The 22699-nt window shown below is 41.5% G+C and overlaps 1 protein-coding gene across 1 annotated transcript; it reads left to right on the top strand.

Annotated features, from left to right (window-relative positions):
- The first annotated feature begins 257 nt into the window (after positions 1-257).
- Positions 258-22388, top strand: copa (COPI coat complex subunit alpha). Its single transcript, XM_084056595.1, has 30 exons — positions 258-449; positions 982-1095; positions 1660-1733; positions 2335-2415; positions 2509-2585; positions 3675-3784; positions 5854-5963; positions 6432-6531; positions 7359-7577; positions 7854-8004; positions 8190-8256; positions 8379-8454; positions 9215-9297; positions 9903-10128; positions 10528-10666; positions 10793-10955; positions 11940-12086; positions 12453-12642; positions 12749-12844; positions 13563-13651; positions 15770-15893; positions 16076-16165; positions 16349-16452; positions 17019-17165; positions 17275-17415; positions 17734-17916; positions 20109-20219; positions 20543-20704; positions 21427-21621; positions 21998-22388. The coding sequence occupies exons 1-30, from the start codon at positions 410-412 to the stop codon at positions 22055-22057; spliced, it is 3669 nt and encodes a 1222-aa protein (XP_083912721.1). The 5' UTR covers positions 258-409; the 3' UTR covers positions 22058-22388.
- Positions 22389-22699: the final 311 nt, after the last annotated feature.

Raw genomic sequence — 22699 nt, forward strand, 5'->3', positions numbered from 1 at the left:
ATTAATATGTATTTGTCCATAGTGCAGAACCCCATCTGGAAATGTTTTGTGCCATAGACAGATTAGTATGTTATTTTTTAAATCAAAATATTTCACTTTTCCCCCACGATTTTCTTTGAAAAGAGCAGATCTACAAGCACACATCTACAAGTGCTTGTAGATCTGCTATTTTCATGTGGCCACTTATCTTGGGCTTGTTTTCCTAGACCTAGTTGCTTATTTCTCTCGCAGGATCTGGCAACACTGACGACAGGCTACGTGTCAGGAAGCGGACAGTAGAAGCTAGCTAGGCTGCAGACACTGATCATAGAGCCTCTCCTGGAACATCTTATATTTTACTGTAAACGTGGATCTTACTATAATAGCAAGTGATTGATTCATAAAAAACCTGTATCACTGAACTGTCACCATGTTGACCAAGTTTGAAACCAAGTCGGCCCGTGTCAAAGGTAAGCTGATGCTAACTGGTTAGCCTAGCATCTATCATTACCTAAGCCTGAGTGCAAGTCATAATTAATAGTTACTGTACATTATGGACTCTAAATATGCATTTAACTACACTATGTTACATTCTCTCACTATATAAGATGCATAGTTACTGCTGACATTATCCGTGAATGTGTGTTATGTATATTCATGTTATTGTTTGTGAATCTAAGCTAACGTGACGTGGAGCTGTGCCTGTTTATTTTAGATAATAAATGATCTATTGATTGATTGAATACTTTAGTAACAGTTTGTAAATAGTACGATTATACAAATGGTGCTAAAAGGGTAACACAACAAGCCCCATGGGCTGTTTCCATTGTGGTCAATTCATCAAGACATCATCAACATAGCTAGCAGTAAACGTACGTAGTATAAAAAGTGTAATACAGGGCTTGACTGTTAACAATGCGACTTTGTTCTCCAATATCCAACAACAAGGTGGTTTGTCCTCATGATGATGTTTAATATAGGCCTACTTTCCCCTTCTATTAGGACTCAGTTTCCACCCCAAGAGGCCTTGGATTCTTGCAAGTTTGCACAACGGTGTCATCCAGCTGTGGGACTATCGGATGTGCACGTTGATTGACAAGTTCGATGAGCATGATGGTATGGAACTGAGATGAGATGAAGTATAAGTAGTGGTTCTGCCACTCTCTCAGTACCAGAGGCTTAAAATTATCGTATTTGAAAGAAAAATATCGTACACGGACAAAAAAAAGATATATCACAGGTGTTAATATGTAATTGCGTATTTATTGTAAGAAACAACCTAGTTTGAGACTCCTACATGATAGAAACACATCATTTATGCTGCATAGAAGCACGCAACTTCATGGACCTTACTCAAATAAAAGTCTGAAACTGGACTGGACAGATACGACATGTGTTTTAATGCCTCCAAGTACAGATCTAGGGTCAGATTTACTGACTTATTTTGAAAAGCCAAACCGGATCTTGAATCAGCAGCCAGGGAATTTAGTAAATTCACACACTTTTTTGTAATATGGTGAAATTATCGTACATTTGGGCATTTTTGGAATTATTGATCATACATCGTACAGAGCGGATACAATTATAGTAGAAATACGATAATTATCGTACATTGGGTAAGACCGATGTATTTAGGTCGTTGTTTATTGATGCTTTTTGCTGCTGTGTCTGTTTCCAAAGGTCCTGTCAGAGGAATTGATTTTCACAAGCAGCAGCCTCTCTTTGTGTCTGGAGGAGATGACTACAAAATTAAGGTGACATTTATTTTTCTTTAGCCCAATACTCACCTTTCTGTTTAGATCAGTGGTTCTCAAAGTGAGGTCTGGGGGACCCCCAGGGGCCAGAGTGGGTTCCAGAAAGCAAAATAAGAACTATTGTTAACAACACCTTATCAAGTTAGGAACTGAGGAATTGTACTCGTGGTAGTGGTACAGAGACAACGGTTTGCATATATACACACACACACACACACACACACACACACACACACACACACACACACACACACACACACACACACACACACACACACACACACACACACACACACACACACACACACACACACACACTGAGATAAGGACAACACCATCACACACACAGCGCAAGGGAACTTGCACTTTATTGTTGTAGACTGTATATATCACTTTGTTCATTCATGTACTATACATGTCTCATATTGATAATGTGAATTGAATAGCATGTAATGCCTCAAAAACACATCAGTCACAATACATTAGCATCAAGGTTAATGACTAACCTTGACACAAATGTGTTGTGAGGTGTTTATATGCAATTACCTGTTAATTACAGGTTATTGCTGTGCATATAAACACTTTGCGCTTTGTGTTAAAGGTTTGGAACTACAAGCTGAGACGTTGCCTCTTCACTCTCCTGGGACATCTGGACTACATCAGAACCACCTTCTTCCACCATGTAAATGATTCTGGCTCATTAGAACACGTACAATATAAACAACATCAAAGTGTGATCTTTTCACTAACTGCTATTGGGTTTCCCTTTCTACAGGAGTACCCCTGGATTTTGAGTGCCTCAGATGACCAGACCATTCGTATCTGGAATTGGCAGTCCAGAACCTGCGTCTGGTAAGACACTGGAAAAACTTTAGAGAGAGAACATTAAGATGCTTTGCCAATTCAGTGAAGAACATTATGTGCTTTCAAGAAAACATTAAAGACCTTTTTAAACCCTAACCCTTTTTAGGGTGCAGTCACACATTCTACTGAATGAGAACGTGAACGAATCATTTGAACGAATCATTGCTGTGAACGTGAACAAAATCATTTGTGTCGTTATATCTCTCTCCCAAGCCAGGCCCAGGGGGTCCCATGACCAAGAAACAATAAGAGTGGCATGGCCTTTTACATAGCTTGATCAAAAGGGTTGATTCAACACAGAGGAATAAACAGAAAGGAGGTGTCTTACCCCCTGGCCAGGGCAAACCAGTGCTTTGTCTATACAGGTGGGGTGTAGCCCCCTGAAAGAACACCCACAACAGTGGGTGTGAGGCAAATGGCAACTTGTGATATGCATACAGTACAATCAAGAAGATCAATTTATGACAGTCCAATATTGCCATAACAACCCTTAAACAGCACTTTGAAACTTTTTACTAAAAATATAGCGTCTGCAAGACTGTGCAAAACTAATTTTGAAGAAATCTTTCGGTCAGAGACTCCAAAGCTCCAGATAAGTATTGGATCCAATCAAAGCTTACATTAAGTGATCCGAATCATCTATTTTAAGCTTTTCTTAAGCGAATAAAATGGCAATGATTAACCCCATTGTCCGTCATATTTTTATACTGCTGTTTTGACATGCTGACTTGATGACAGATCATGTATGAACCCAGCATTATAGCTGATCAGGGTGTAAACGGGTTTTAACCTCAGAATCTTCCTTTAATGTAGGTTACTTGGTAGTGAGCATTGTGCAGATTTATCTAGGAAAATATACAGATTGGATCAGGAATCAGTGTTCAATATTAAATTCCTCTGATTTGGGATCAGGGGCAAAAATAATTGGGACATCCCTGCTAGTATTTCTAGGCTCCAGCACCTCAGCTAAGCCTCCAACCTGGTGAGTGGTGTTTTCTTCATTTTTAAAATATATTATTTGGTCCTCAAAGGTAAACAATATTCCCTTTTCTCTCCTCTCTCTCTTGTGTCCTTCAGCGTGCTGACTGGCCATAACCACTATGTGATGTGTGCCCAGTTCCATCCCGCTGAGGACCTGGTGGTGTCTGCCAGTCTGGACCAGACCGTGCGCGTGTGGGATATCTCCGGTGAGGGCCTGGAGGAGGCGGGGCCAGGCGATAGTGGGCGGGGTTTGGTCTGGGATGGGCGGGGCAGTGTGGTACGGACAGAGAGATGGAGCGGTAGAAACGGGGACCTGAACCTGTCTCCCTCCTCTCTTCCTTTTGTAGAGAATAAATCTCTGTGGGCTGTTTGCAAAAACATCTCTCCTTTTTAGGTCAGACATAAGTGTAAATAGAATGTATTGTTTACATTTGCCTAAATGTAAACAATATGTCCTTGACGTGGCCTTTTTTGGTAGTGAACCAATTCGGAGGAAGAGTTTAGAGGAGGGATATGGTGAGATATAGTTAGAACTACAAATAACACAGGAGAGATGTTTTTGTGCTTCTGCATGCATTTAATACCTCCTTGTCTGTTGATGCCATTTTTCTTCCCTGTCTGTCTGTCCAATCTACTCTTACTCATTAACCAATTAACTGTCTCGTTGTTGACGTCATCTCTTCATGAGCATGAACATGCACAACACATGGATCTGTCATTGTGTCCTTTTTCAGGGGATTTTCATTTCACATGTTTTTGACATCCTACGATCATGATGCCATTATACTTGCATGTAGTTTCAAATGCTTCCTCACAGATCACATGACATCGCCACACAGTGTGGAATGTTCCCTCCTACTACTCCTGCTGAATGCATGGCACATGTCCAGCAACATGGACCGTTTTACACAGCCGTGTTACGGCATCATAGCAAAACCAGTTTCCCTCACCGAAATCCCATCATTGACCTTCCTTAATCCTGATTTATACTTAGTTGTGTGCGCCAGTGTCCCGTACTGAAAATTGCAGATCTACGATGCGTCCCGACTTAGTAGTTCTGCTATTTTCGGACACAAGTGCACAACTAAGCATAAATGAAGCATTGTTGTTTGTATATTGTATGAGACAAACACTAGTGTCACTACTAACTGGATTGAAAACATAGCCCTTTATAAATGCATTTATTGACAACTGAATGCCTTCGAGACATGCATGAAGAAATGTCCCTGCTCTCCCCTTGGCAAGATAATGCTCAACTCATAGCCTCTGTCAAGGATCTTTCTAATGTTTTAACTGAATTAAAGCAAGGATAATATAACAAACCACGGCTAATAGACAATAAATACTTTGGCTAGTTAACAGTAAAACGTCCTAAGTCTAACAGAATGCCTTAACTCTTAACGCATGACACGGACATAACAGCAGTATGTATTTCTTTAGTAGTCTTTTGTGATGCCTAACACAAGCATGGCCTCTCTCGGGGACTTAAAACCACCTGTTCTTATTCCTGTCATCCAACGCCCCATCAGAGCACCTCTTTACAACGTCAGCCACCACCCACCACATCAGCCCAGTCCACCACCCACTTCCTGTGTTCCACCTTTCCCCATGCCCCCCCCTGGAAACATCCGCATCTGCACATGGGTTCCTAGTGCCATCCATCCTTCCTTCCACAATCCTCCTGTTGAACTATCTGTCCACCACATGTCATTTGTACGGGGCACGGGTCATTAATACAAACGTGTGTTTGTTTCACAAATTATTGCACCAATCCAGCTTGAGTCGGGGACCTTTTTCTCTCTATGTAATCGTACAGCTCTGATCCAACGGCAAGGTTGTGCTGCTTATCTGTGTGTTGATTATTTCCTTAACCCAGTGGTTCTCAAATGTTTTAACCTCAAGGATCCCCATAACTCTGAGGGTGTACAAACGGAACAAATTTGGTTCAATTTGTACACAGTTACAGACCTTAAGTTTGAGAACCACTGCCTTAATCCAATCAGTGGTATAATGATGGTGAATCTCACAATAATTGCTTCCTGTCTCAAGTTGGTGGGGCAGTGAGTGAGCAGAGCTTGTGTTGGTGTTCTTTGACCCCGTGTGTGTGTGTGTTCAGTAGTCCAATAGTGCCTTTTGAATGTCTCTTTTGGAAAAATTACCTCTAATCCTTCAGCCTCCCATGATGTTTTTAATTTTGTATTGACGTTTGTCTTGTTCCCGCCTTCTTCTTCTTCATTCCCTGTATTGCGCATGGTGCTCTGAATGTTGCTTCCAGGTCTGAGGAAGAAGAACCTGTCTCCAGGCGCCGTGGAGACCGAGGTGCGTGGCATCTCTGGCGTCGATTTATTCGGCGCCTCGGACGCTGTCGTCAAGCACGTTCTTGAGGTGGGTTTCATTTCATCTGACTTTCATATGTGCTTCGGTACTGTTTGCAGAACCTGCCCTGCAGCAGGCCTCAAAAGACTGTTGACTTTCAGTTCAGTGTTCACCTAAAAATGATATAAATCAAAGAAGGATTTTTTTTGTTAACCACTCTTCCCGTGGAGTAATGCATAGCAAAAGCAGATTTTCACTTCGGGTTGCTTTGTAACGCACTGAGCTTGAAGATCAGCCTTTTTGACTCTTCTTCGTACGACAAAGTATATAAATATGGCATAAGTGGTTAAAGGACTCAAGACTTGTGAATTTTACTATCCAAATGAAATGAGATCTAAGTTCAAGTGAAGTCAAGTGTTGTCTGTAGTGTTTGTTTGTTCCAGAGAGGACATGTTGTTAGTCAGTAATGCTGCTAGTCCCAGCAGCACTCAGACACAGCCTCTTTGGCGCTGACTGAGTTTGTGTTTCTGCGTGCAGGGTCATGACCGCGGGGTCAACTGGGCAGCCTTCCATCCCAGCATGCCTCTCATTGTGTCTGGAGCCGACGACAGGCAGGTCAAAATCTGGAGGATGAACGGTGCGTGTCTCTCTTGGAAGACTTCAGTAGACGTGTTTCTTCTTTAGCTTAATGTTATTAAAACTAATAATAATAGCTCAGATAATGTCGCTTTTCTAAGTACCCAAAGTCACTTTACATAAAAGAAAAGGAACCGACTTTATTAAGAAAATAACCCCCAAAAGAATAAAAAGAAAAGTGCTAGATTAAAATGATAAAAGGCTAAGCATGGGTTGGGGTCACATCTTAACTTGACCTCAGCTGGGAAAGGCATCCTGAAGAGGTGGGTTTTGAGTCTGGTTTACTGGTTTTGAAGCTAAATAAATACTTCTTCAAAATTCTTTAGACATAAAACTATGGTGGTACAACTGTTGTATTCTTTACTGTGCTTACAAATCAGATTTTAATATGGCACTTCAACACATTAACCCTGTTAATGTGTCCCTATTTAATTAGTGCAGATTTTCAGAAGATTGTAAATGTATTTTATTAGATTTCTAATGTTTGTCGTACAACAAAGTATATTTGGCTTAAGTGTTCAATCTGCTGGCCCAATACATAGTTTTATCATATGTCATACTTCTTTGGTTTTTAATCTTTATATAAATGTGCAGTGCACATATTTGACATGTATCAAAGTAGAGGAAAATAGTTGGCACTCTTTCAAAACAAACAATCTGACTCCATATAAGAGGAGATATAGGAAAAATGCTTGCACTCTGGTATCGCGCAAGAAGAATGTCCACACTGAAGTTACAGGATCCAAAAAACAAACACGTCTTATCAAGACATGTCAATGTTTCCATTTTTCTCTTTGTTCATTCATCTCTCTCATTGTCTGCGTGCAGAGTCCAAGGCGTGGGAGCTGGACACGTGCCGTGGCCACTACAACAACGTGTCCTGTGCCGTCTTCCACCCACGCCAGGAGCTAATCCTGTCCAACTCCGAGGACAAGAGCATCAGGGTGTGGGACATGTCCAAGAGGACGGGCGTCCAGACATTCCGCAGGGACCATGACCGCTTCTGGGTCCTTGGCGCCCACCCCAACCTCAACCTGTTTGCTGCTGGTAAAGGGCTGTTACATACAGTACTGTACCAAGTGATCTGTTTTACAGTAGCAAACCTCAGAGGGCTGAATGTAGTGTAAAAATGTGCAGTTCCTTAACACACAATGGCGGGGACATGACTTTAAATCAAGCGTGTACGATTTAGTAATTCAGATTAGTTTTCTCTTGACATGCGGATCAGATATTTGCAGATACATTCCATGGACTGTTATTAAGCAACACACTTGGTTCAGATTTGTTGTCACTGAATTAACTTCTGTCCCGCGTGCCGTCCAGGTCATGACAGTGGCATGCTGGTGTTTAAGCTGGAGCGCGAGCGGCCGGCCTACGCCGTCTACGGTAACATGCTGTACTACGTCAAGGACCGCTTCCTCCGCCAGCTCGACTTCAACAGCAGCAAGGACACGGCTGTCATGCAGCTACGCAGGTACGTTCCTTTTGTGTGTGTGTTTGTTTGTCTTTGAGCGCCTGCGTGTCAGTATGTCTCTGTGTCTCAGCATTCTCATAATTTGTTTTGTTGTGCAACGTTTCTATTGTGTCATCACTGCCAGTGTGCGAAGAGTATTTATTCATAGCCCACTCTTATATTTTCCAAAATGTTCTCCTTCCTAGTGGGTCGAAGTTCCCAGTCTTTAGCATGTCTTACAACCCCGCTGAGAACGCTGTCCTACTCTGCACAGTAAGCACACACTCTTGCATAATCACACACGATTCTTTTTTTGCAAATTTAAGTGTTACAGAAACAACTCGCATTGGTACTGTAATATCTGTGTTTTGAGTAATGCACATTGTGTCCTGCAGAGGGCGACAAACCTGGAGAACAGTACCTATGACCTGTACTCCATTCCCAAAGAGAGTGACTCTCAGAACCCCGACGGTATGAGAACTATTCCACTCAGGAATGCATTTTCGTTCAGAATTTATTTCTGTTTGTTTAGTCTACTGTCTCTTGTACTGCCCCCCACTAGAGGTGCTGTAGTGTAGGCCCTTGGCAGAGGTTTAAATTGTACTTAAGTACATTTACTTAAGCACAATTTTGAGGTATTTTTTACTTTACTGGAGTATTTTCAATTGTCAGTACTTTTACTTCTACTCCACTACATCTCAGAGGCATATTGTACTTATACTCCACTACAATTATTTGAAAACTTTAGTTAGTTACTTTACTTTTTAGACTTTGATTATTATCGCAAAACACACTAACCACTTCAGCCGTATATCTATTTTGATCATTTGAAAATAGCAGATCTACAAGCTCACAATGCATCGCGTTGCGACGCATTGTGAGCTTGTAGATCTTCTATTTTCAAAAGCGTTTTTATACATTTTGAACATTATACACAATTAGTACTTTTACTAAGTATATTTTGATACCAATACTTTTGTACTTTTACTCAAGTCAATTTTGAATTACAGACTTTCACTTGTAACAGAGTATTTCTACATTGCAGTATTGATAAAAACGTAAAAACGTGTGTACTTTTTCCACCACTGGCCCTTGGCTGTTTCAGTGTTAGAACGTTACTCTTCACATACGGTAGTAGGTGAAGTTGTCATTTAGGTAATGTCACCATGAAGAATTCCCCTGAATGTATTGTACGTGGAGAATGACGTGTTTTGTGGTGGTCTCTCTCCAGCCCCTGAAGGGAAGAGGTCCTCTGGTCTGACCGCAGTGTGGGTCGCCAGGAACAGGTTTGCTGTCCTGGACCGCATGCACTCGGTATGTCTGCTCTCTGACTGCATTTCACCTAGATAGGAGCTGTACTATTTATCTCATAGAAATGTTAAAAAGATTTCAGAGCAGCTTGATTCAGTTATATTTATTCTCACCTTATATCTCTCAATACTTATCTTGTCCCTTCTTGACCTCTGGCTGGTTTTGATATTCCACAAATAAGTATAATTTATGTAGCCCTTGTTACACTTGGAATGTAACTCGTAATAGCCCTCAATCATAACCCACTGCAATATGTAGGTCGTTTGGTTGGTGTCAATAAATGGCTGTTTTATTTGACATCATACTAGTGTTTCAGTATTTTCTCTTCAAAAATGCAACAAAGTTATTTTCAAACGCCAATTGGAGAAATGCAAATGTTAACATTTTGTCTGAAATTATACTTTTTGTTGGACTGTTAAATCAATCAAAAGGGACATTTTAATGGTCACAAAATACATTTTAGATTCATTTTAGTAGTTGTGCTTCATTTAGACAGTTAAGTGTCTGAAAGGACATGCAACTCGGGTCACCTGCTGGACTCTAACTAGGGACTTTGTGATTATGTGGTCAACACACGTAATAATGCTGCAGCACTTCTCCTCTCGTAGCTGCTGATTAAGAACCTGAAGAACGAGATAGTGAAGAAGGTTCAGGTGCCGAGCTGTGAGGAGATCTTCTACGCCGGCACGGGCTCTCTGTTGCTGCGCGACGCCGACGGCGTCACGCTGTTTGACGTGCAACAGAAACGCTCGCTGGCCACCGTCAAGATCGCCAAGGTCAAGTACGTGGTGTGGAGCGCCGACACCAGCCACGTTGCCCTGCTGGCTAAACACGGTGCGTAGATAATGAAAGTGCACACAAACACAGTGGGCCTCTTATCACCCAGGGAAAACCTACCCGTCCACTTATGTTTTCTTGGCTTCTTTTGTGGCTCAGTGCTCCTGAACTGATATGAATACTTATTTTACTTTAAACTCATTTTTAAAGACAATGGAATATTGAAACAATATGGAATGGTGACGCTGTAATGAATGAATTTATTAATTCAATGTGCTCTGAAAACCCTTGTCATGTTTTCTTGACTGATTATAGTCTAGTGTTGTCACATGAAATTGATGGTTCAAACTCTATTTTTCTGTGTTATGGACTCCGTGTCTAGGCCATACATTGACCTAGAGTCAACGATGGAGAGTTTAAAACCTGATATTTCCATCTGTCGTGTCTTACATACAGCTATCATGATCTGTAACCGTAAGCTGGAGAGTCTATGTAACATCCATGAGAACATCAGAGTGAAGAGCGGAGCCTGGGATGAGAGTGGAGTCTTCATCTACACCACCTCCAACCACATCAAATACGCACTCACCTCTGGGTACTGAACTACAATTCATTCATTAACCACTTGTGCCATGTTATGTATACTTTGTTGTATGGCAAGTAGTGAAAATAGCTAAACTACAAGCACATCAATGTTCTCTCTTTGTTCTCGCCCTAAAAGTGACCACGGCATCATCAGAACTCTTGACCTGCCCATCTACGTGACTCGTGTGAGGGGGAATAGTGTGTACTGCCTGGACCGGGAGTGCCGTCCACGCGTCCTGACCATCGACCCCACAGAGTACCGCTTCAAACTGGCCCTGGTCAACCGCAAATATGAGGAGGTGGGTGGTTAACCGCTTCAGCCCTATATACTTCATCATACGACGAATAGCGAAAATAGCTGATATACAAGCTCACAACGTGTTGCATTGCAATGCGCATTGTGAGCTTGTAGATCTGCTGTTTTCACTATTTATGAAACAAATTGTGACAGTTTTCGTCTATAGCTGACATGCCCAAAATAGGGATTCTGGATTTTTTTTAAAACAAATATCTTTATTAGCTTCCCAGTTTTTACATGAAATCAGTTAGACGTTTTGTATTTTTCCATTTTCTCCCTTTTCCCATCCCTCCCCCCATATTGTTATTGCTGTCACATTTTCCTTTTCAAAAAATAAAGACAAAAAATTCTGTAACAAATGCAGTGGAACAAAGAAATGTACCTGACAAAAACAACAAAACATGATTTAAAATTTGATATGGACAATGGAATGTAATAGAAAATAAATAATAGGTATAATTTAAAAAGAAATGTTCACAATAAAAGCAGGAAAAAATAAGGTTTACAAAAGACAGACAAAAACAAAAAATAAACACACAAGATGAATTAATCAGATGCAAACGTGCCACACGCCCTTGTAAGCAACCCAGAATGCTATCATAAATCACTGTCTACCAGTCACATATCTCACCACAGACATATAGAGGTCTAGATCCCTATCAAAAAATAAAAATAAATAGAGAACAAAGAGAAAAAAAAGAATTTAGCCTGTTGGAAGCACTGTTAGACTCTCAAAATAAGTAATGAATGGTTGCCAGATAGAAAAGAACTTGTCTGTAGACCCTCTGGTTGTGAACTTAATCTTTTCTAGTTTCAGAAAGCTCGGGATTCTGGATTTTAAGTGGTTGATATTTTTCTTGTTTGTGTGGGGTGTCTTTCGTGATTGTATGTGTTCTGGGACAAGGAACTTTCAACTGGGGTCCTTTTTGACCTTTTCTCTTTAACATAGAGAAAATGTTAAACTATAAGTACCTCCACACTCCAGGTACTCCACATGGTGCGGAACGCCAAGCTGGTGGGCCAGTCCATCATAGCCTACCTGCAGAAGAAGGGCTACCCTGAGGTGGCACTGCACTTTGTCAAGGACGAGAAGACCCGCTTCAGCCTGGCTCTAGAGTGCGGCAACATCGAGGTAGGTTGAAGATCAGTGACTAAGCCCATGTCTTTGTACTTGTGAACACTTCTGAATGTTTTCCTTCATGAGCAAAGCTCAGTCTCTTAATTATGCTAATTTTGATTAGTATAGGTGCAAGGAAGAACCTGTTAATGCTTTCTTGCCAAACTGCAACCCTATCACCCCAAAATATTTACTGTCTAAACTTTACAAACACATGCTCTGTCTGTAACTCACTTTATGCCTGACTGTAAATAGTTTTTATTTCAATAGTAGTGATTATTTGACCTCAGGATTTGTCCATAAGGTGATAAACGCTGCGAGACCTGGACTTTAAATCCTTCACAAAGTGTTTCCTAACACTCCTCTCCTCCATGCCTGCAGGTGGCACTGGAGGCAGCCAAGGCCCTGGATGAGCGCGGCTGCTGGGAGCGTCTGGGCGAGGCCGCCCTGCTCCAGGGACACCATCAGGTGGTGGAGATGTGCTACCAGAGGACCAAGAACTTCGACAAGCTCACCTTCCTCTACCTCATCACTGGCAACCTGGCCAAGCTGCGCAAGATGATGAAGATCGGTAAGGGAGATTGACAGAGGGGACTGTGTGTGTGTGTGTGTGTGTGTGGGCTGGGAGTGAACAAGAGATCAGTGATGTGACATCCAATGTTTATTGCCTCTTGTAGCTGAGATCAGGAAGGACATGAGTGGTCACTATCAGGGAGCTCTGTACCTGGGAGACGTCAGTGAGAGAGTCCGCATCCTCAAGAACTGTGGACAGAGTGAGTTTGAACATTCCTCTTCTATAGTGTCATTTCTTGCTTATATGTTCCTTGTTTACAAGGTGTATGGCTATCATAATGCTGCTTTCAGAGTTTCGTTCGTAAGACATTTTAATCTCAATGGGCAACCCAGTAAAATACAGATCTGCCTAATTTAAAATATTTTCCTAAAAGCCACTTCTGTCTACTGAGGCATTTTGTCCAGGCTCCCACGCAGTGTTGATTTCGTCGACTAAAACTATGACGAAAAATGTTCGTCGACTACCTTTTTATTTCACTGACAAAAACTAAATGAAAACCAAGACAAATATATTGACAATTTTGTCAACAAATAAAAACTTGACTAAAATGTTAGTGAGGGACTGGTGGAGAAGAGATCCAGTAGAACTAAAAGACAAGTCTTTTATGTTTGGTTGTGCGTGGGTGTTGCGCTCTGAAAATAGCAGATCTACAAACTCAAGCTTGTTGATCGGCTATTTTCAGCCTGCAACCAAGTGTAAAATCAGCCATTACGACACCATCAAAACCGCCAAAATACATTTTAGTCGACTAAATCAACTATAGATTTTGTCGACTATAATCTTGATGATATTTAGTCGACTAAAACTAGACAAAAGCTAAAGCATTTCAGATGACTAAAATATGACTAAAACTAAATGGAATTTTATTCAAAATAGTATGACTAAAACTACATCTAAATTGATTGTTGTGCTTCCAGAGTCTCTGGCCTACCTGACTGCAGCCACTCACGGAATGGATGAAGAGGCTGAGGCCCTGAAGGAGACCTTTGACCCTGAGAAGGAAACGGTAAGTAGAGAAAAGACTCTGTCCTCCACGGCACGGTACTAATTAACTATAAAAATACAGTAGCTATCAAATACTCTATACTAGTATAGAGTATATAGTAGGGTTTAACATTTTCCGGGAAATAGCTAATTTTAATTCCCGGGAATTTTCAGACCTTTTCCCGGGCTTCCCGGGAATTCCCGTTAAAGGGTAAAAAAAAAAGTGCCCACTAAAATGCATTTATATGTAGATACGTAAATAGCCAATTTTACACCGAGGTGCCCAAATGTCCCTATTGTGTCCATCTATGAACTTGCACTAATAATGACTTAAGTTGATTTTTTAAAATCATATAAATATAATAATATAAATATAATAACCTATTGCCCTGCCCTGGCGGAGATCTGCCATGTTGCGCAGCAGCGGGTGAAGACAATTAACTTAACGAGGAGCTGCGCTCAAAACGCACTCAAACAATGTCAAACTCTATAGCTGCTGAAATAAACCTTTCATTTGTATCATTATTGACAAGAGAATTATTTATATATTGTCCATCACAGCGCCGGTGAGGTCACAGCTTATCTCTACTTTTGTAGGATATTGATTTGATAGCCTAAACTTGTCATTTGTTTGCAGTTATTAATTTATATTAGGCTACTTGCTGGATATTATAAGACTCCATTTTGGGATGTTGGCTGTATGTTGTCTATTTATTAATCTATATTTTGTTGTTGATCAAATGTGGGGTTTTGTAGTGTGATTTTGATGTGCACATGCATGCGCTGCCAGCAGCACTGACAATCAATGAGACAGACAGCTGTTGTGCAGTTCACTTGTTCTACTGGGTAGTTCTTGTAAAATGGTAGTTTGAACGTTCTAAAATGCAAGTGTAGGTAGAGTAGGCTACATTAATGATGATAAAAAAAAATCGGACCACATCGGTCTAATTCTCTCTCTCTCTCTCTCTCTCTCTCTCTCTCTCTCTCTCTCTCTCTCTCTCTCTCTCTCTCTCGCTCTCTCTTGCTCTCTCTCTCTCCAGCTCTCCGGTCTGTCGTCTCTCTCTCTATCAAAAGCATTGCTTGGCTTGCGCGCATTTTAAGCTGGAATATAGGCTCGATCAAACCTACCTACTGTTTATGCAGCGTTTCACTTGATGTTGAATCTCAACTAGTCAACTGGTGTCTACCGTATTGACAGCAGAGGAAGCAGTGAAATCAGCGTGCGCAGGGCAGGCATGGGGCATCACGGCCACTTGTGTTTTATTTTGTTCATTACTGTTACATTCAGTGCGTCCCATATTGGTTCACAACGGGACGATGGGACCCTGCCCTGGTCGGCAACGCGGCAAGTAACTTGCCTAATTATAATAGTAATTCCTCCACGCTGTAGATAGGCCTTTCTACTAATTAGTATTCATTTCTAACAAGAAAAAAAAAAAAAACGGGAAGCCCGGGAACCGAAGTGAATTCCCGGGATGGTAAAAAACCCCGAATTCCCGGGATTCCCGCATCCCGGGAATCCCGGTGTTAAACACTAGTATATAGAGTACTCTTACTTGTTTAGAGACTCCTGTACTGGCTAATCAGAAGGGTTTCATCAAGTCTTTCTGTTGATTTAGAGTTGAAAAGAGAGTTCACAGAAAGCTACGTTGCCCTTGAAATGTTATAAATAATCTTTTTTTTTTCTTTTTTGCAAAGCTTGTAAAAATTATATATATATATTTATATATATATATATATATTTGTATTTATATAACATAGGAATATTTTCTTTTCAATGATTGACTATAAAAAAACAAATAATAATAAAAAAAAAATGTTACAACCTGAAAATTGATTTATTTATTTTATTTATTTTTTTGATTTTCTATTGCAAGAAGGGTAGGCACAATAAGCTATTAGCTTCAGCCTACACCTTTTCGGTCAGGCAGTTTTCTTCTGCTTTGTCTTCGTTTTTTTTTATTGTTTTTGTTCTTGATTGTTTTGTCTTTTGCTGTATAAAAAGCCATATACGTGTATGATTTTGTTGACCGAAATAAACTTTAACTAACTAATCTGCAGTTTTTCCACCCATACAAATCTGGTGTTGTAGTTTTTTGCTTGTATGATTGGACTCACTAATGTGCTGTGTGTTGTGTAGGTTCCAGAGGTGGATCCTAATGCTCAGCTGCTGCAGCCCCCTCCTCCCATCAACCCTCTGGACACCAACTGGCCTCTGCTGACCGTCTCCAAGGGCTTCTTTGAGGGAGCCATCTCAGCCAAGGGTGAGTCTAGTTGGCCAAATAAGTACTGTACCTCCACACACATAATTTATTTTCACACAAGTTTTACATTATTATTTAATGCCTCAATGTCAATGACAAGACATATTTGCGTGATTGAAGTTGTGATAAGTGACTGTGTTGGAATTGCAGCAATTTTGATTTGTTTGTAATGGTGTGTTCAGGCAAGGCAGGACAAATGGCAGCCGCGGAGGACGTGGAGGCTCCAGGAGGAGAAGGCTGGGGAGAGGACGCTGAGCTGCAACTGGATGAAGGTCCTTTTAATTAAAAAATTAAACGCATTAAAATATTACATCAATATCTTAATAAACAAACAGTGATAGTGACGCCGAAACATTCCTGACATGTAGCTCTCTCTCTCTTCTCGACTAATTGTTAGCTATTGTTATGATTTAATATACTTTATGCACTTTAACATTTGCGTCTCCTTCCTTCAGATGGCTTCATGGATGCCCAGGATGGACTGGAGGAGGGAGGAGTGGCGAAGGACGAGGGAGGAGGCTGGGAGGTGGAGGAGGATCTGGACCTGCCCCCAGAGCTGGTAAGACAAACAGCAGTTTTTGATAAACATGTCTGTGTCTGGAAAGGTAGTACGTTATCTTACCCCTTTCTCTGACTTGACTGATGTCAAGTGCTTTATATTCCAAAGTCACACATGCGTATGTTTTATACGAATTACACTTAAAAAAATCACACCCAGTGTGAAGTGGGTGGTGTGTGGTCATCACAACATGACTCACTTTAATAAAAGGATAAATGACTTTTTTTCATACTGTCCATACTGCTATTCATAGGGCTGCACATGTGTCATGTGTTTCGCTAGCCAATCACAGTCCTGAATTTGCAAAGTCAGCCAATCACATTACAGTTAGTGGTGATGACACTAGCTGTAATGTGATTGGCTGACTTTGCAAAAGTATCGATTTGCATTAACAATGGAAGGGTTAGGGGGTATACAAATCTTTTGGTCGGTGTCCAAAACTCACTTATAGGGGGCGGCTACACCGCCCCAAAAATACTACTGTGGCCAGTTAAGGGTCAAATGAGTTCCTGAGTTTCCCTGCAATTGGGAATGTGTCTTAGCCGTCTCTCCTCCTCGACCAATAGGACATGCCAGCCAGTGCCGGAGGCTCGGCTGAGGATGGCTTCTTTGTGCCGCCCACCAAGGGCACGAGTCCCACCCAGATGTGGTGCAACAACTCCCAGCTGCCAGTCGACCACATCTTGGCTGGCTCCTTTGAGACCGCCATGAGAGTAGGTTTACTTGAGCTCACTGCCTGAGATATTAAGTTATATTCTGCTCTAGTACTCATTTGAACTCACTGTCTCTCTTTAACGTTAACATCCTCCCCCTCCATCTCAGCTGCTCCATGATCAGGTTGGAGTGGTGAACTTTGGCCCGTACAAGTCCCTCTTCATGCAGACGTTGTCCCGAGGTCGTACCTGCTACCTGGGCCTGCCTTCCGTGCCCTGTCTGCGAGGAAACCCGCAAAGAAACTGGAAGGTAAGGATGTGTGTGCATGCATGTACTGTACATACCTTTTTTTTTAAATATATTTCTTATTGTTGGTTTGGTACACAGATGCAAACACTTTTCTTTCCCCTATTTTATTTTGACATAACATTTAATATTTAAAAGAAATATGGGATGTGCCTTGCATTTTAATCACGTATTAGACATGGGAGTCATTTAAGTTCCTCTTTTCCTTGTTGTTCTGCCTCTTGATGTTGTTCTGCCTCTTTATGCCTGTGGTGACATACCTGTTGCATACAATACATGCACATTGAGTTCTAAATATGAACCCCATGTTATTTCTTAAAGGACTGTGGAGCCAAGCAGGGCCTGCCTGCTGTGGGTCTGCGTCTCTCGGACCTCATTGCCCGCCTGCAGCAGTGCTACCAGATGACCACCGCGGGGCGCTTCGAAGAGGCCGTTGAGCGTTTCAGAGCCATCCTGCTCTCTGTGCCGCTACTGGTGGTGGATAACAAGCAAGAGATTGCTGAGGTGAGGACGAGGCCTGTTGCTGTAATAGCCAAGTGCAATAAATGTGTGGCAGAGACCTATCAACCAAGGTACATACAGTATATTATGATGTTATACAAGTACAGTGGGGCAAAAAAGTATTTAGTCAGCCACCATTGTGCAAGTTCTCCCACTTAAAACGATGAGAGAGGCCTGTCATTTTCATCATAGTTATACATCAACTATGAGAGACAAAATTAGGGGGAAAAATCCAGAAAATCACATTGTCTGATTTTTAAAGAATTTATTTGCAAATTATGAGGAAAATAAGTATTTGGTCAATAACAAAAGTTCATCTCAATACTTTGTTATATACCCTTTGTTGGCAATGACAGAGGTCAAACGTTTTCTGTAAGTCTTCACAAGGTTACCACACACTGTTGCTGGTATGTTGGCCCATTCCTCCATGCAGATCTCCTCTAGAGCAGTGATGTTTCGGGGCTGCCGCTGGGCAACACAGACTTTCAACTCCATCCAAAGATTTTCTATGGGGTTGAGATCTGGAGACTGGCTAGGCCACTCCAGGACCTTGAAATGCTTCTTACGAAGCCACTCCTTCGTTGCCCGGGCGGTGTGTTTGGGATCATGGTCATGCTGAAAGACCTAGCCACGTTTCATCTTCAATGCCCTTGCTGATGGAAGGAGGTTTTCACTCAAAATCTCACGATACATGGCCCCATTCATTATTCCCTTCAGTCGTCCTGGTCCCTTTGCAGAAAAACATCCCCAAAGCATTATGTTTCCACCCCCATGCTTCACAGTAGGTATGGTGTTCTTTGGTTGCAACTCAGCATTCTTTCTCCTCCAAACACGAGAAGTTGAGTTTCTACCAAAAAGTTCTATTTTGGTTTCATCTGACCATATGACATTCTCCCAATCCTCTTCTGGATCATCCAAATGCTCTCTAGCAAACCTCAGACGGGCCTGGACATCTACTGGCTTAAGCAGGGGGACACGCCTGGCACTACAGGATTTGAGTCCCTGGCGGCGTAGTGTGTTACTGATGGTAGCCTTTGTTACTTTGGTCCCAGCTCTCTGCAGGTCATTCACTAAGTCCCCCCGTGTGGTTCTGGGATTTTTGCTCACCGTTTAAAAAAATAAAAATAATAATTGATCCTACGGGGTGAGATCTTGCGTGGAGGAATGGGCCAACATACCAGCAACAGTGCGTGGTAACCTTGTGAAGACTTACAGAAAACGTTTGACCTCTGTCATTGCCAACAAAGGGTATATAACAAAGTATTGAGATGAACTTTTGTTATTGACCAAATACTTATTTTCCTCATAATTTGCAAATGAATTCTTTAAAAATCAGACAACGTGATTTTCTGGATTTTTTTTCCTAATTTTGTCTCTCATAGTTGATGTATAACTATGATGAAAATTACAGGCCTCTCTCATCTTTTTAAGTGGGAGAACTTGCACAATGGTGGCTGACTAAATACTTTTTTGCCCCACTGTAGGTATACAGTAAATACTGTGACCAGCATTGTAGTCATAAGAAAAGCTTAATAATCACCAGCAAGGTGGACAATCCCCTTGAAAAAACATATACTGGTGTTTTATAACTATGATATGAACAGTTGACAACTATTTTTCATCGCTAATTTGCTCTTTCAAATGTTTGGAGACAGTGCATAACGCAGGCAGTACGCACAGTCTTGATTCTCTGACCATAGTGAAGATTTGAGGTCACAACTCTTTCCTCTAACCACACATTTACCGTAAACTGCTCATCGGAAAACACCTTGCTATCTCTGAGATAGCTATTCTCTGCAGTGATAACGTGGAAATTACAATCTGGCCTCCAATACTTCAAAGGCTGCAGTGCACGGTGCACACACTGCAAAGATCATTCACTTAAAATGAACCCGCTACCTGCTCTCGCCTGCGAGCAACATGTCTCACAGCTTTGCTCTTCTCTTTATGGAAGGAGAAGTTGGCTAACTGAAAATATTGATCGGGAAAACATTTCTGGTAAATTTGCAAAAATGAAATGCAGACAATAACTTTACAGTGCCTTAACACATTATTTTGTGTTTATTAACTAATCACCTGTCTGACTGGTATATCTGTCTCTGTACTACTTATTATCCCAGGTTGCATTATAGATCTCATTAACTCTAATTTATAGTGGTTACTTTTCTGATGTGGGTGCTCTCTGTGTCTTGCAGGCGCAGCAGCTGATCACAATCTGTAGAGAGTACATAGTGGGTCTGACCATGGAGACAGAGAGGAAGAAGCTGCCCAAAGAGACACTGGACCACCAGAAGAGGCTGTGTGAGGTAAAGATAGACATTCCTGTTTGTCTACTGCGTCGTGTCCATTTAATATCTGCAGAGAGGTGTCTTGAAGCCTGGTTCTGCTTCTGGGTTACATATATTGTTTGTTGTCTCTAGTATTGTTGAAATAATTGCTGACAGTAGTCCTTGTTTAACTTCTTTGAACCATGGAAACAACAAAACAGATTATGCTGAAAAACAAAAAACAAAGGCCTTATCGAAACGGCTAGTCTTGAGTTTGAGCCTCTTTTTGTCTCATTCATACTGCTGTACAGACGTCTACATTGCGTGTTTCTAATGCATGCGTGTGTGTGTTCTGTCCTCAGATGGCGGCCTACTTCACTCACTGCAGTCTTCAGCCAGTCCATATGGTCTTAGTGTTGCGTACAGCTCTCAATCTCTTCTTCAAACTCAGAAACTTCAAGACCGCAGCTGGCTTTGCCAGACGCCTGCTTGAGCTCGGACCCAAACCAGACGTTGCAGTGCAGGTATGCCGGCTGTTCCAGTGTGCTCAGCAGTGATTGATAGACATTCAGGCAGCAGATGACTTGACTGTGTGAGGCACAATTAGGGGCCGTGTCCACAGAAAACTATTTTTGAGCAGCAGAGCGCTTAAGAGTCGCCTCTCCAATCCTCTGCATAGGAAAGTGACGTTGATGAGGGGTGCTCCTCTCCCAAAAGTTTGACTATTTTCTGCTTGAGGCGCCAGAGCGCTCTGCCAAAAAATACTGGATGCTGAGAGCACTTAAATATGATGGTCGGCACTAGGGAGAGGAGCGCTCCAGTGCGTCTTTAAGCGCTGGCAGCTCAAAAGGCGCTTTCTGTGCTCTCGCCCCCCTGTGGATCCCACCACTGTCTGATATTGGCTGAAGCACACCAGATGGTTAACTTTAGTTATAAAGTTAAACATTGTTTGATTGAGATTTTATTTGTTGAAATAAATATATATACGAGTAAAGTTCTTTGGTTATGGTTCCTCAATATTGTAGCAGCGAGAATAATAAGAAATAATTGAGGATAATAGGGAAGGGGAAAAAAGGAAGAAGAATGCAATTAGATTAGTTCTTGAGGTGGTTAGGTTTTGTCATGGGTTTGGTGTCGTTTATATCGGGGTAAGGGTGTTGGAGGGATTTCCACTTCTTCCCCTAACTGTGGTGGGAAGTGGTTGATGGTCAACTAACTAGCTGAACTTCTTATCCCTCCCATCTAGACACGCAAGATTTTGGCAGCCTGCGAGAAAACCCTGACGGATACCCACCAGCTGAACTACGACCCCCACAATCCATTTGACCTGTGCGGTGCCTCATTTGTCCCCCTGTACCGTGGGCGTCCAGTAGAGAAGTGTCCTCTGTCAGGAGCCTGCTACTGTCCCACTTACAAGGGTCAAGTCTGCAGGGTCACACAGGTACAGCACAATACATGTTCAAAAGGTTACAAAGCACTTAAGTCACGAAAGTGAAATGCATATCAATTAAGCAATACAAGAGTGAACACAACTATTTGAAATGAAGTCCAACAAATATAAAGTGGTAATGTCAAAGAAATGAATGTGAAACATTACAGCTGTGTGTACTCTGTAAATGCACCAGAACCATTTACAAGTAGGCCTATACATTTTAAGAAGAAATACAGATTATGATTATGTTGCAAACCTTGAGATCAGGGCAGTTATTTTCAGGCATTGCCACTTGTATGCATAATTCTTCTGGGAAAATTATTAAAAATAAACAACAATTAAATAAAAACCCTCTATGACCTTTTAACTTCTTCCCATTTCCTAGGTGACGGAGATCGGCAAAGATGTGATTGGCCTGCGCGTGAGCCCCCTTCAGTTCCGTTAAGAACTGATAAAGACAGCATTTATGTTCTGAAAAACACATCCACACTTTATTCTATAGAGAACACACTATTATAAATGGAAGAGAATATTCCATGGAAGAACGTATCTAATCGGGCTGTGAGAGATGAACGTTTAATCTTGATGTTTCCATTCTATTGTCTCTGGCTGCCAACTTAAGCTTTCCTAAACATCCTTTCTTGTGACACTGTCAAATAAATGTATGCTCCAACTGTTCAGTTTCATTAAAACTGTAGCCCTCACTTTAAGCAAATGCTAACCAAGCTTGTATTTGTGAAAAATAAAAAATAATAAAACGCCTGTTTATAAACGGATATGCATTTTGTGTGTGTGTGTGTACTCTTGTGTAGGAAAATTCTTATATGGTTCTATTATGTGGTATAGTGGAATTCCAAATGATGTGGTATGATCAAAAGGGTTGTGGTAGGATATCTGAGTGCCATAAAGGGAAAGTGGTGCCATAAATGTATGTGTAAACTACAACCGGTGTATTGAGTTGAGTCTAGAGGTGATGTTTACAACTCATCCCATGTATTAAATGTAAAACAGTTGTACATTTAATACATAGATGGGAGCCTCCTAGAAAGAGCTGCTTCGGTTCAGGTGAAGAAAAATATGTTGAGTA

The sequence above is a fragment of the Gymnoscopelus microlampas genome, assembly GCF_963454915.1.
Source record: "Gymnoscopelus microlampas genome assembly, chromosome: 5".
Taxonomy (NCBI): domain Eukaryota; kingdom Metazoa; phylum Chordata; class Actinopteri; order Myctophiformes; family Myctophidae; genus Gymnoscopelus; species Gymnoscopelus microlampas.